The sequence below is a fragment of the Acipenser ruthenus genome, chromosome 1 (assembly GCF_902713425.1).
Source record: "Acipenser ruthenus chromosome 1, fAciRut3.2 maternal haplotype, whole genome shotgun sequence".
In the NCBI taxonomy this organism is placed as follows: Eukaryota; Metazoa; Chordata; class Actinopteri; order Acipenseriformes; family Acipenseridae; genus Acipenser; species Acipenser ruthenus.
Window position 1 is genome coordinate 27033472 of NC_081189.1, and position 14911 is coordinate 27048382.

The window sequence follows — 14911 nt, forward strand, 5'->3', positions numbered from 1 at the left end:
TATTTACCCAATTACAAACTTTTTGGTTCTGCTTGGGGGTTGTGGTGGAACATCAGGGATGATAGTGGGCATATAAAGATGTATCAGCTACAGTACATACTTGATCAGTTGGTTGTGCATCAGTGTCAGATCACACAAGTGTAACTGCATGTTTATTTGCAGCCTGGCTGTTTACTTGACAGCAAAGGCTGTGACACTGGTGTTAGGTATGATTATCTGTAGCATTGACTTATGACCCGATGTTGCATATGCAGTTGTGGATTTCCAGGGTTGTACAAACTAAATGGTTAAAATAAAAATGAACCTAGAAATTGTTAACATGCATATGTACATTTAAGTTACTTTGTAAAATTAAAATGTTTTTTTTATGTTTTAGAAAGCAAAAGCAGAACAAACTCAGTAAATTGTAATTTGTCTCTTTGACATTGGTATGGATAATTTGTGAGCAGTGTATGCAACAGACCCAAGTTTCCTTAAGCTACATTTTGAGAACCACTGCTTAAAAGTGAAACATATGTAGATATTGAACAGCTCCAGCAGGGATTAAGAAGACCATGCAAAGAATTAATTAATCAAAGATAATATTGTAGTGTTTAATGAACAAGCTAACTTTGCATTTCAGGTTTACTTTACTATTGTAGCCAACTGTAGAACTCATTCTAAATGAGTATGAAACTCCTCTGCACGAAACATGTAGTACATGACACCTCATCTCCCTAGACTATACGGAGAACAATTTATATACAATGACTACAAAAATAAATGTTACAGCAAGGCACAGCAAACCCTTAATATTAGAAAAACTTTATTATAGCATCAAAGGTCCCCTTTTCCTTAGTGTTTAGTTTTTTACATACTCTTGGTATGCGAGCAAGGCAATAGTTAACCCCGTTCAACATTACATGCAACACATTTTCAGTCTACTGCAGATTATGCAAGTGCAAAACACATTGGGTGGGGGAACAGAATGTACAAAATGCTCAGCAACAATTCACATGCCCAGCAATCGGGATGAGATGTTTATGTCTGGGTCATGTCTAGAATGAAGGTCGCTAAAGACAGCCCGAAATGAATGTGTGTTATTGACAATGCTTGTGTAGCCATCTCCCTTCTGATAAGTTTTTCCAGGGCCTACATAATTAAGAGTAGCATTTGTCAATAAGTTGGTTACGAACTTTGTATCCATCCTGCTCACATTCAGTATTCAGTTCAGATACAGGAGGGTCTGGAGCATCCTCCTGTGAATCTGAACCCTCTTCCTTCTCAGCATGGATGCCGTCCTGGTCTTGGTCGTTTATTAACCGGCGACGGACTGCAATGTTGTGAAGCATACAACACGCCACAAAGATTTTACAGACCATCTCAGGGTTATACTGTAGCACACCTTTAGATTTATCAAGACAGCAAAACCTTGTCTTTAATAAACCAAGGGTTCGCTTGATGACTTTCCAAGTAGAGGAATGAGCGTCATTATATTTCTGTTCTGCTTGGGTCCGGAGATTGGCAATGGGAGTCATGAGCCAAGGTTTAATACTGTAGCTTGCATCACCTAAACAAAATACAGATAGACATATTTACACAACAAATAATCCAGACAATTCAACACATTTGTGAAACAAACTTATATTTTGAGAATATGTGTCAATATTCTTTGGTCCAGACAGGTCCAAACAAATATATAAATACCATTCTACATACACGTGGACATTGTACACTGGAGGACTTGCAATGCAGGGCTCCAGACAAAACCTTAGGCTTAGGAGTCAGATTGTAACCGTCCGTTTCACACTTTAGTTTGAAAAAAGTGATATGTGGTTTTCTTTTTCTTTTACATCACACATTCATAAATATTGACATGTTTTTGAAGGAAGAGGCATTATTTTTGGGTTACAGGCACCAATGGTGCCTAAACTCAAAAGATAGTTGGCAAAAATTGTCAACCATTTTAGCCACAATCTGGAGCCCTGTAATGACGGTTTTACTGACCGGATATAAAGATTCACAATGTTAAACCATATTCAGCAAATATTATAGACAGATTGTATATTTACCCAATAAAATGCCATCTGGGGCATCATTGCCTTCGAAGATCTTGTATATCGAGGATTTAGACAAGATATAAGAATCCTGAAAGGAACCAGGGAATTTTGCACAAACATTCCAGATAATGCCTGACGCGTCACAAATCACCTGCATGTTGACGGAATGTGATTTTTTATGACCTATATACAGGTCAGCATCTTGGGAAGGTGCTCGGATTGCCACGTGAGTGCAATCAATTGCACCAAGTACTCTGGGGAAGCCAGCAATGTCACAAAATTCTTTTTGTATTTTAAGTTGCTGCTGAGATGTCAAAGGAAGGGAAATATAATCAGTCACCTTCTTGACCAAAGCATCAGTGACCTGACATACTGCCCTGGAGATGGTGGACTGACTTAGTCCCAGTCGGTCACCACTAAGCCTTTGAAATGACCCGTTGGCATAAAAGGATAGCGCTCCCAAGATCTTTAAATGGTGAGGTACAGCGTGGCACCTGCGGGTTCGACTCTCCAAATCCCCTTTTAAAATGTCACCAAGTTCCAGAATGGCAGCTCTGTCAAGGCGAAATCTCTTTAGCATTTCCTGGTCCGACATGTCCAGGAAATTTGTCCTCGGCTTGAACACTCTCGGCCTGCGAAGCCGGCGGTGGGTGCCTTCTTGGTGCACATGTGGTCTTGCAGCGTCCTCCATTGCCTCCTCCCCCTCTTCCTCCCCCTCTACCCCTCCTTGTTCTACTATTAAATTAAGTTGCACTGCAACAAGCTGAGTTGCAGCTGAAAGAATTGACATAATGAAGCTCAAGCAACTTAGCTTCCACCAAATTGTATTTATTCAGAAAGTCATTTTTTTCCACCTCATGAAATTACTGCAATACTTCACATGTATAATAGTGGGCACTGTCAGCCATTTAGTTAAAATAAAAAAGGGGAAGAAAGAAAGAAATCATGTTAGTCTTTGCAAAACAGCACAATGTAGATACAGTACTAGCTTCCCTGTTTACTGTGCATCTAACCATATCATGAAAGCACCTGCACTCAATTCAAACTAGTTAGGCAAAGACTTGAAAATATATTTTTTTTAGGGAAAACAAAAAGGTTCTGATTTTAGGTTTAAACCAAGGTTTCAGTCTGATCAAGCCAATTTCTACACCCGAATGGAATTATTAAAACTACGGTTAAACCTGGAATCAACCAAAGATGGTTATTAACCTGACAGTTTTATTCAGTAATGAAGTGCAGCTACTATACATCAATGGTTTAAAAATAAATACATGAAAACAGTTCAAACAGTAAGCTTGAAACTCAGAACCTAATTAAAGTATACTGCATACCTAGACACCCCCCACCCCAATATTACAGTGTATCTGTATCATAAATCACCACAACCTATTAACTGCATGCAGTTCAGACTGGCAGCAAAAACTCAAGCAATAAACTGGACACAGGGCATAAAATATATCAGGATTGTACATTGCATATTAAGACACTGCAGCTTAAACTAAGAAAGAAAAAAAAAGACTTGCAACAATTCATAAGGACAACAACTGAACGTACAAATAAAACTTGTAAGAAAAGTATAACTCAAGAAGACAAACACTTCAAGTAATGGGTTCGTGAATGTTGTAATACACAGGAATACAATATAAAATAACAAAATGATACTCCAAATCACTTTATCAAAGAATTAAAGTTACAATTACCTGCATCAAACCAAAGAACCTGACACAAGCGGTCTTCTATTTTCAAACAATGTCTCTAAACATGGCTACCCTATTGGCTTATTGGTTGTATTGGCTCATGTGACATTTACGATCAAACCAGAGAAGCTGAAAGATTTTCTTTTGCCTTCTGCTCGGCCCTCTGGTGGCAAGGAAGACTAATTACGGTGAAACTATTTTTCTTAGCCCAGCTCAACCCTGGTGCTGTTCAGATTTTCATATAAAAAAATAATATACCCTGTAACATGTTAAATAAATAAATAAATAAATAAATAAATAATAAAAAATATAAAATAATAATATTAAAATGCTTCAAATAAATAACTGAGGAGATTCATTTTGGGGGTAATATATGCAACTTTGTCGTTTTCTTTTTAGATCTGTACGATAAGCAGTTTGTTTTGTTTTACTAAAACAATTCTCAAAATTAGCATGGCAAATCCACTTTAAATATGGCTCATTGCAGAATATATTTACTGTAGCAATATATTTACGTAGTATATCTCTCTCTATATTGTACAACATAAGTATTAAAACAGTAGAATCTTTGCTAATCTAGAATATATTTGTAATTGATTAAATAAATCTATATTAGCGATACCAGTGATCGAATGACTATTATTATTATTATTTATTTCTTAGCAGACGCCCTTATCCAGGGCGACTTACAATTGTTACAAGATATCACATTATACATTATACAGCTATTGCATTATTTTACATACAATTACCCATTTATACAGTTGGGTTTTTACTGGAGCAATCTAGGTAAAGTACCTTGCTCAAGGGTACAACAGCAGTGTCTCCCACTGGGGATTGAACCCACAACCCTCCGGTCAAGAGTCCAAAGCCCTAACCACTACTCTACACTGCTGCTACACTGACTATTGAGATATATGGCTAGTATGTCATTTTGTTGTATCAACTATAATGTTTGTTAACTTTGCCAGCGTGGTGCCGTTTACTGGGGGGAAAAAGATTTGAATCCGCACGTTCAGAAGGTGTATATCCTTATTTAAATGCACTCCATCATATTACATGTTATGCTGCATTTACTTCATTAGGCACGCATACTGCCATTAAGAAAATGTTTTGAAAAGCAGATTTAGCTGTCATGACCAATCTTACTGTGAGCTGACAAATACAGTACCCTAGAGAGTGTATGTCTCAATGCAGATTCTCAAATAGTTACTGGCAGACTGGGCAGTATGAGTTCCCACTTTAGCTCTACCACTTTGAGCCAATTGATTTATTTAGTATTGTCAAATTTTGGCAGAACTTCACAGGCAGTAACCCACATCTGAATCTACAACCCCAGTTTACCAGAACCCTGTCAAAATACACCAAAACAAACCTCCTAAAATCTACAGTTTAAAGAAACCCTCTAATATGTTGCCAAATCAATTATCAATAAATATAAACACATCGTGCTCAAGTGTAACATGCTGAAGTGTAAGTGCTTTATCATGGGAATACTGTTTTTTTTGTTTTTGTTTTCTAGTTGACCACTGTATGACTAACAACAGACCTGCTTATTTACTTACACTTTAAAAAAATATATCTAACTATTATTTATTCTGGAAATGATTTTATCACTCAAATTTGATGCAGTTAATATCTCTTGAACAACTGCAGTACAGTACTGTACAGTTCAAGCACCTACATGCACCAAGATGAAGTGCCATCTGCTGGGGTTCACCTAAAACACACACACACACACACACACACAAAAACACAGAGCCATCTTAGATGGTGTTATTTGGAATCATGGGTCATACTGGGAGTAATGGGAGTAATAATTGCCATGTGACGGTCTGGGTGTAGGTATGCAATATACTGTAATTAGGGTCTGAGTTTTAAGTTTAATGTTTGAACTGTTTTCATGTATTTATTTTTAAACCATTGATGTATAGTAGACTCACATCATTACTGAATAAAACTGTCAGGTTAATAACCATCTTTGGTTGATTCCAGATTTAACCCTAGTTTTAATCATTCCATTCGGGGGTAGAAATTGGCTTGATCAGGCTGAAACCTAAAACACCCTTTGTTTTCCTTGAATTCTTTTTTTTTTTTTCAAGTCTTTGCCTGACTGGTTTGAATCGAGCGCAGGTGAATCATGACAGGGAATAATTTCCAATGTTTGTTCAGTGGTTTTTTTTAAATGGATTCTGGTGATCCCAGCACAGCTACAGTACTAGGGGACAGGTGTCCACATCTCCATCTGTGCTAATGAGCAGTTCGACTGGCAGCCTTAGAGAGAGCCTAGGAACTGGATAGAATAGTTAGGCCTTTGATTTACAGTTACAATCCCTGGAGGAGGGTCTCTCCAGGGCAGGAATAAGACAGATTGCTGCATGGAGAGCCACAGGGAGTCTGCAATAGCAGCTGCCTGCCGGATGGATTCACATCTGCACACCCCCTCCCAACCCCAATTTTTTTTTAAATCACAGTAAGATTATTATTATTATTATTATTATTATTATTATTATTATTATTATTATTATTATTATTATTATTATTATTTATGAAACTTAATTAAAAGAAAAAATAATATAATAACTGTGCTTTCCTTGTAGGTGTTTTACATCATATTCAATTACTATATTACATTTATGCTGAGAAGGTTTTAAAAGAAACACAAGTTATAGTGAACTTGTGTTTGTATAAAAAAAAATGAGCTATATTCACAAAGCATTCACCCCCTGGCTGAATGTGCACCTCTTTTTGTGAAATAAATAAACTGCTGATGTTATAGAACTAACCAGAAATGTGGAATATCGTGAATAAATCTGGTACAACACTAAGTGAAAAATCTGTTTGCAATCTGTGCTTTTAGATAGTGTTGCGCTTTCTTGGTCGTCATTAATCAACCATCTGAATACATCACATGTATTCATCCAGTAACATGCTTTGACCCAGAAGACACTACTGGGCTGAAATGACCCAGGAAGTACAAGAGGAATAGATGTTCTGAGAGTAAGGCTTTGAAAAAGAACATTCTATAGTTCCAGTTAAAAAAAAACAAAACATTTTGTTATAACATATGTTTCTTTCAAAATTGCACATTTGAGACCTATGGATAGTAACTATTAGCAATGCAAAACAGATCAGATTTATGGAATAGCTTGTGGTTGGGTATCTGGACGATGGCCATCAGCAGGAATAGCATAGCTAGGAGACAGGATATTACAGTTTTCAAGCGTTTTTTGTACACTTATTTACAACAAAACAAAAGAGTTAAACAATTAAACAAAATATACAAACACAAAACCAGAGCTTTTATACATGCGGTCTACTTAAATTGGCAATCAATTATCCAATATGAGCCTGACCACATGTTTCACATGAATGAGATTTTAACCCCATCCCTGCCAAACTTACATTAAAAATACATGAACATGTATTTACAAATACACATCACACTATGGTCGTGATGTAAGTATAGGCGCAGTGCAAATAATTGCGGATGCAAAATTCAAATTGCATTGCAGCCAAGCAATTATTATGCACTGTGCCCTTTGTAAGCTTAAGAGCAATGCAAATAATGATCCGCAATTATGATAGTGAGGGTCTCAAAGAGTGCATCTGTCTATTTAGTGGCCACATATGCAGAGTTAGGAGCACAGAGAGCAGTAGTCGCTGTATGACATTTGTGGAACACAAAAATAGAAAGCAAAAAAAATAAATGTGTCAGAGCAAGGACAGCAAAGTCCTCTTGGCGCATGGAAAGAAGGAGCAGAGTAGGAGCTGAGAGTCCTTACGGCTGAGGTCACTCAGCATGAAGCAGTTTGGAAAAGCCTCAGCCAACATCAGTTATGCGAGTATCTTTAGGAAATGATATGTATTGGCCTGCCCTTTTCAGCATGACATCCAGAAATGTGCCTAACACTCTGGAAAAGGTGGATTGGGCTATCCCTCCAGACATTCCAATTGTGGTGTGAAAGGAACTAGAGACTAAGTAGTGCGGAGAACACAGCACTTTCACCTGTGCAGGGATAGTGGCCCCTACATTGACGCGGGGGTCTAGCTCATTCCTCAATTCAGCTGTTAGGTCTAGGATGATCTGCAGAATGAGACGATAACGCTTTAGCACCGCATCCTCTGGCATCCCAAACAAAGTGACCCTGGGATTGGATATGCAGGGTCTTCTTCGTCTTGCCCTTCTCCTCCGAACGTGTTCCAGCCTCTCCTCAACAAGAGGCAAGTTTCGCCACATCAGGAAGTGCACCACAGCAGCCATCCTGAAGGCAATGACAGGTCCCTGCAGGTTTGTGCTTTTATACAGTTTCATCAACCTCACATTTATTGTATTCATAAAAAAACTATTACTGTGACTGTATATAAAAGTCCAAACATTGGGGTGGGGTACATTTATTATTCATGGTAATTGTCTTTGTGTATGATCTTACATCTCAATGAGGCATATCACACATTTCTAGGAAATATCACTTATCTACTATTATCCTAAAGTACATTCCTGGATGTCAATTTTCTGTGTGAGTTTATGGAAGCCTATTCAGAATTCAATTAGGGGCCTGTTAACTGGAAAGAAAAGAGGGTTGTGTTATCTTCTGTTCTTCATTCATATTCAAATATTATCCTTGGAGGTTTGCCATTGATGATAAACACTTAAAAAACATATTTAGTGCAATTGGAATGTTGTCAGCTTTATTATTTAATTACAATATTCATTCAATACATAGTCCAATATCAATACCAATCAGGGGTCACGAATCCAGTCTGTAGTTGTAGAATATATAATCATATTTAAAGAAACTTAAAAGGAAAAATGATTTGACAAACATTAAGTTTATTATCTGTACAGTAGCTGTGCAAAGGGTAAATGGCTGGGAGTAGGTCATGTTATCTGACAACGTGTAGACTCCGTGGCAGGTTCTTCTGGTTGGAGACAACTTGTACACACACAGCCTAAATGTGGTTGCGAGTACACCTTTTGCTCTTAATACGGTTTAAGTACACACAGAGTTTGGTTGCAAAAGGCAGCGACAACCGCACTAGTTAATCCGGTTCAGAACAAATAGCGAGTTCTGTTATTAATTCAGTTTGGTTACTTAATGCGCAGCAACTGTGTGTGTGTGTGTGTATTAAAACTGCACTTAGGCCCTGTCCACACTATGCCTTTAAACCGTATTACCTGTCTTTAAACAGGCTTAAAAGTAGCTCTGTTTCTGTCCACTGAAAACATAAAATGAAAGATCTTTGAGATTCATTTTGGACTTTGACCGGGAAATTGTGGGCACTCATCTGCCCGGGCAAAACCCGGAATGAAAAATCTACCATTTTACCAGCAGATGGCAACATTGCATAATTGTGAGCTCAGAAAACATTTCATACAGGTATGCCTAATATAAAATATTAGCATCAAGATTGCAAGAACAAAGTGTTTAAACAAAAGAAATGAAAATATAGTAAATATATATGAAAAACCTAATATAGAAGATAAAAGACTAGTTGAAACGTTTGACAATTAATTTTACTCTACTAGTTCGCTTTCATTTTTCTTTAGATAAAAAATAGAAAACTCCTGTGACATGTCACACACACACACAGACACACACACGCACAGACACACATTTGTGTGGAGGATACGTGACTGTTTCATTTTATACAAAAAGCAAACTTTCATAAATGGCTGATAGTAGGCTCTCAGTTGGCAGGTGCTCCATATTAAAAAATAAATACTGAGTGTACTGGAGAACATACTTTTTCTCCACTTGTGTCCCTCAACATGTTAATACTTTATGTTGAACTAGTGCCATTCTGTGCAGTTTGCTCATTTTAAGGTAATTTCTCCTACTTTTCATATTTTTTTTTAAATGTTTGAGCCATTTTTAAACCATCTTTTATTTCTCATTTTAAACCATCTTGTATTACTCATGACATCTGATAATGCTAAACAACAAGAAGTATTGTTTTTTAAATATCGCTCACTTTAAAAAGGAATGTGTAAGATAATTGCAAATGATGCAATGAGGCTATTCTGAAACCACTTGCTTAGTGCTGCATATTTTTTTTTAAAAATTAATGGTGTTATAATGGTGAACAGGCCACAAGAAGACAAAGCTAAAGATACTGATAAAAGAAAGAATGTCTAATTATTATGTTGGGGTAAACATTATTCAATGCACTCAGTTATTTCAGTAGGTTTCTCTCCGTTTCTTTTGTGTGTGCTATGTGCCTGAACTGTGCATATTTGTTAAATTGATGGAATAACCTAGTGACCTTGAGGCTATGCCTTTAATTCTGTTTCAGCTGAATATCTCCATGGATACAGGGCATAGATGTTATAAGATCATTAAAAATCTCATTTTTTATCATACATGGTGACATTTCTTTCCAATTGTCCCTTTAAATCTGTATGTTTTTCAACACTATCACACACACTCAGAAGCATTCAGGTTCAAAAAATGAAAAATAATTGTGCATACAGTAGTGCAGTAGGGATGATACACAAACACAAAATGATCCTTCAACATCTACACGGCCAGCATGGCAGGTTTTAATGAATCCCTACAAACCCTTGTTGCTTGGAAGCAATTCCGTGATTAGATTAAGAGCTGATGCAGGTGGTATTCAGACTGTAGTTTTCCACCCACTGTGTGTCCCCCTGGTTAATGAGTGAATTATTCAGAACAGCAACACTCATCTTCTGAACTACATGTTAAAGTTTTACTTGTCTAATGCTGCCAGCATTTCATAAAAAGGTCAGGAATCACATAAGATACTGCTGTCTTCCCAAGTCCAGAACTGTCATTGGTCATTAAATTAACTTTGCACTAAGGCTAACCTTTAAGGGCCTATTTTGACACCTATATGAATTCTCATTGCATAGACATTATAAAAAGGTAAGACCGTAAAAAAAATAATTTAATTTGAAGCTAGCTGCACTTTAATTTTGTCAGTAATTTTGACAAATGACAACCTTACAGTATAGGTCATACATAAATTAAATAGCTTGAGCATACTGAATACTGGGAGTGGTTTACCTGGTATGCTGTGTTGATTGGAGTTATTTTTCCTGGACTCCATTAGCAGGCAGTCCACCATTTTGAATGTATTTATCCTAAACTTCTTTCCAGGGGAGGCCTGGAAAGAAGTTTGGTTGTTATATGTACATTGCCCACAACCCACACTTATTGTAACTGTCTCCCAAATGCACCAGTTAACTCCACCTTTAAGTACATTTTACATAAAGCTCTTCAATAAGCCCGTCCTCTCAAAGAACATGAGTTCAGGAGGCCCAGAGATGCCACTGAAAGTGAACATGATTAAGGGACACTGTACAATATTATCCCCTTCTTTGGTCCATGTTAAAGTTAAACTCTCCAGTGGAGTAAGTCCAGGAGCAGCAGCCTAGCTGCATGTGTTACCTGTCTTTGTGTACAAAAAGAACAATGATGGGGTTGAAAACAGAAAAGCATGGGGAACAAAAAAAAAAAAAAACTCAAGCAGCCACCTTGGATTCATGAAGCCAGTTGAACTACTGTAATTGGTTCTATATAGGCTGAATGGACAAATGCATACCAGATAACTTTAAAGAAGTAAACCATGGACAGTACATTTGGTTAATTCTCATTAAATTCTCAAGGTTTGAATGAGTGAGGTTTGAAAAAATGGCAGTGAGATTTAGGAATGCTGGTTTACAGTCATTTATTTTTTTTCTTTTAGAAGTGAGACTTCAAATATGCCGTCAAAAAAAGCTCCCAAAATGTTTGTCTCACACCAAATGGGTGAGACATGATATATGTGCTACTAAAACGCCATTAATGAAAATGTAATGTTCCACTCTGTCTGTCATAAAGGGCAAGTCCAAGACTTTACGTCTCCCGATAGGACCTTTTGGGCTTTTGGACCTTCTGTCAAACATTTTAAGGTAAAAAGCTGTTCAAATGCATCCCCATACAGTACTTGTAAAAATAAGCCAATTGTTTGACATTTTTTCAACCACAAAGCTTTAAAGACCTTCAACCGCCTCCTCACGATCGATGACTCGGAGCTCCACCCAGTTCAATCGACCTGCTCCTATGAACGATTAGACCAGCCTACTTGATTAACATGGAAAGACAGACACAGGAAAGAGGAGTCGCTGGGCAATACAGAGTGGAATTTAATGGAAAGGAACACAGAATAGGTAAGTGAAGGAAAAAACACGATATTGCTTAATGAAGTCTAACAGATACACCCTATTTGTTTTCTGATTTGAAACTAAACTTCTGAGCTGTTTCGCAACTTTTTAACTCTTGATTTATTTGAATGTAGATCCCGGTATATAAATAAAAGTGAAAAGCGAACAGCACAAAACAGAACACACTGTCCGTTAGTTACATGTTGACAGTTGTTACTGTGGTTTGCTGGTACGGTGTAGTGATTAGGATTGGTTATTATTACTTGCTTAACATTTTTCAAATAGTTAACTTCTGAGTCAGTGTTGTGATGCCCGTCAACAGTCAACAAGACTTTGTTTTTAAAATTCCATTAACAGTTTAAATCTTCTCTTTACCGAAGCGATTTGTATTGTGCACTGAGTTTACATTGCACAATGACACGATCCTGGCTTTTGAAACGAATTGTTTTGAATCCAAAAAACGAATGTACTGAGTTTATAAATGGCATGCCAAATTCAATCGAGTTCAGTGGATTCAATTCTTCTGAATCTGTACGATTTAACGATGGTTTGTGTACAAAATGTGTCTGTTTGTGAATGGATTCCGGCTTAACCACAGGTTGAATCTGGAAGATATTAATTGTGTTTTAAACTATGCTGTATAAAGAAAGCCTGACATCTGGGGGCCCTAGTTATAGTTTAATAAAATAATGACATGTTAAACACAATGTCAGTAGTCGCATTCCATATGAATGATTTTGTGCAGACTGTCTGCAAATGGGCGCGTCGACCATCCAGTTAAAATGTTATACAGAATTGTAAGATGAGTGCTCCAGACTTTCCTTTACAAAAAGTAAGGACTTTATATAAATTCAAGTACAACATCATTTTTTGCGTTTTACTGTAATACTGCTTGCTTATATATATTGATTTAGCAATGCGTGATATCTGAAATAGTGTGTATTTTCAGTAACATCAAAGTAGTACATTTGTTTAACTGTGGCAATAGGTTTAATAACCCACGTAGACAGACACATCAGGTACTTTGTTTATATGCAAGTTAGTGTGGTACTTATTGGACAGTTGTTGAAGCTGACACCCTGGGATCCTTCAAGAAGCTGCTTGATGAGATTCTGGGATCAATAAGCTACTAACAACCAAACGAGCAAGATGGGCTGAATGGCCTCCTCTCGTTTGTAAACTTTCTTATGTTCTTATGGACAGTATATTCATCCATTTATATTTATATCATGTCCAAATTATTTAAACAATTGTAATAAGTGCCCCTATAATGCCTAAATGACAAGATCGATTACAAAGTTGCAGTAAGTGCATGCTTCTGCTGTACCTGACATAAGCTAACATTGTGGCTAAAATTGGCAATAAGTACTGTAGCCATACTTACCAGCGTTTATAATCCCCTGCTGAGGATGCATATCCCAGGCCACACGAATATAGTGGAGGCAAGCACCCCTCTGTCCCTCACATTTTTGAATGTATAAGTTATGGGATTACTGTCGAGACACACTGTCAGTATTAACGCTTTCAATTTTACAAAGAAGTACCTAGTCGTCTGAAGAAACTTGGTTCAGACGTTCATTACCACAAGTCATTGAGAGTATCAGAATCTCGGTATACTGTCTATGGAGGCATCTGTCTGGATGACTACACGTCACAAACAGGTCATGATGATTTCCTTTTCAATCGGATAGCTCGAATTTTGTATCCGTGTCCGGGAATGTTATGTCAAGATTAGTGATGATGATTTATCGGTCTGTGAAACCATCAGTTTTAATTGACTGTTTTCCTAAATCTTTTTTATATTTCCTTTTTAATGTCTTTTTTAATATATTAACATGTTTCCATGTTCAGGTAGTAATTACAAACATGTGGGAGTGAGCTAGAAGAGCTAGTTTTCTTTATTCTGTCGTCTCTTCAGACATGAAGTTCTTTGAACACAAAAATGACTCATTCTCAGCATATCAAGTCTAATAGTGTGTAGGAGGAATGCGCTTGTTTGTATTTTCAGGCACAGATCCTTCTATTAAGAGTTGTTTACCCATGTAAGCCTGTGAGTTGCGGCTCCCACATTAGTGCTTCGCTTGGCAGGTATTGTAGCTACAGCAGTGCAGGGGGTGCAGTAGTTGGCACTTATTGCTTCATGTTGCATTTCTGTAGGCAACAATTTTTCGATGATGGTATTCCTCAGAAAAGAATACAACAAATCCACAGAAATTGCAAGAAAATAACAGCGAATTATCACATTATGAATGATTTGATACTCGGACGGCGCCACCTACTGTACTAAAAGTATTAGCTTTATAATCCTATTTTCGGTCTTAAAGTTTCCATGTTGGCACTTCATTTTTCTGTGGAGAAGCTGTGTACAGGTACTGCAAAGTGACTTTTGAAAAGTGATGCTTCGGGTTTGAAGCAAGTTGTTTTAAGTGGAAGTGCAGTATATAGCTGCTACAGAAAGATAAACTGCAGCCCTGGCTTACCCATACTTCAGTCCTGGGGGCCGCACTAAGATTTCTACAATGTTGTTTTTTTTTTTTTTTTTTACTTTTCATCAAAATTGTTAGTTTATCTTAATTTGACTTACATTCACTTTTGTTTGTTCTCAAGTTTAAGTTTCACAATTTTATTATTATTATTATTATTATTATTTATTTCTTAGCAGACTTAGTATCCAGGGCGACTTACAATTGTTACAAGATATCACATTATACATTATTTCACATTATACAGATATCACATTATTTTACATACAATTACCCATTTATACAGTTGGGTTTTTACTGGAGCAATCTAGGTAAAGTACCTTGCTCAAGGGTACAACAGCAGTGTCCCCCACTGGGGATTGAACCCACAACCCTCCGGTCAAGAGTCCAGAGCCCTAACCACTACTCCACACTGCTGCCCATTTTATAACCTGTTTTATAACCTGTTTTCCTTTAAACAGTGTGTAATATATAGATCTCAAGAGAAATTTGCAGGTTTTTAAAACAATGTATTTAGTATTT

General features: G+C 37.0%; 2 protein-coding genes across 4 annotated transcripts in view; one reads left to right on the top strand and one right to left on the bottom strand.

Annotated features, from left to right (window-relative positions):
- Positions 1-788: 788 nt before the first annotated feature.
- Positions 789-3838, bottom strand: LOC117973226 (putative nuclease HARBI1). Its single transcript, XM_034924801.2, has 3 exons — positions 3740-3838; positions 2052-2936; positions 789-1549 (listed from the first exon to the last, which is right to left on the bottom strand). The coding sequence occupies exons 2-3, from the start codon at positions 2827-2829 to the stop codon at positions 1140-1142; spliced, it is 1188 nt and encodes a 395-aa protein (XP_034780692.2). The 5' UTR covers positions 2830-2936; positions 3740-3838; the 3' UTR covers positions 789-1139.
- A 7941-nt stretch (positions 3839-11779) lies between these two features.
- The window catches only part of LOC117409376 (peptidyl-glycine alpha-amidating monooxygenase B), a 96592-nt gene continuing 93460 nt past the window's right edge, over positions 11780-14911 (top strand). For 2 of the 3 annotated variants that reach the window (XM_059022860.1, XM_059022873.1), the window contains exon 1: positions 11780-11912. The gene's annotated coding sequence lies outside the window, so the exon portion shown is untranslated. The remainder of the gene's footprint in view (positions 11913-14911) is intronic. The other variant, XM_059022877.1, reaches the window with a different exon arrangement.

Bases quoted from the DNA above. Each gene is read 5' to 3' on its own strand.
- LOC117973226 (XM_034924801.2), bottom strand. From the start codon at position 2,829: ATGTCAATTCTTTCAGCTGCAACTCAGCTTGTTGCAGTGCAACTTAAT. The intron at 1,550-2,051 runs GTAAATATACAA...TATTTTGTTTAG, and splicing joins CCCAGATGGCATTTTATTGG to GTGATGCAAGCTACAGTATT.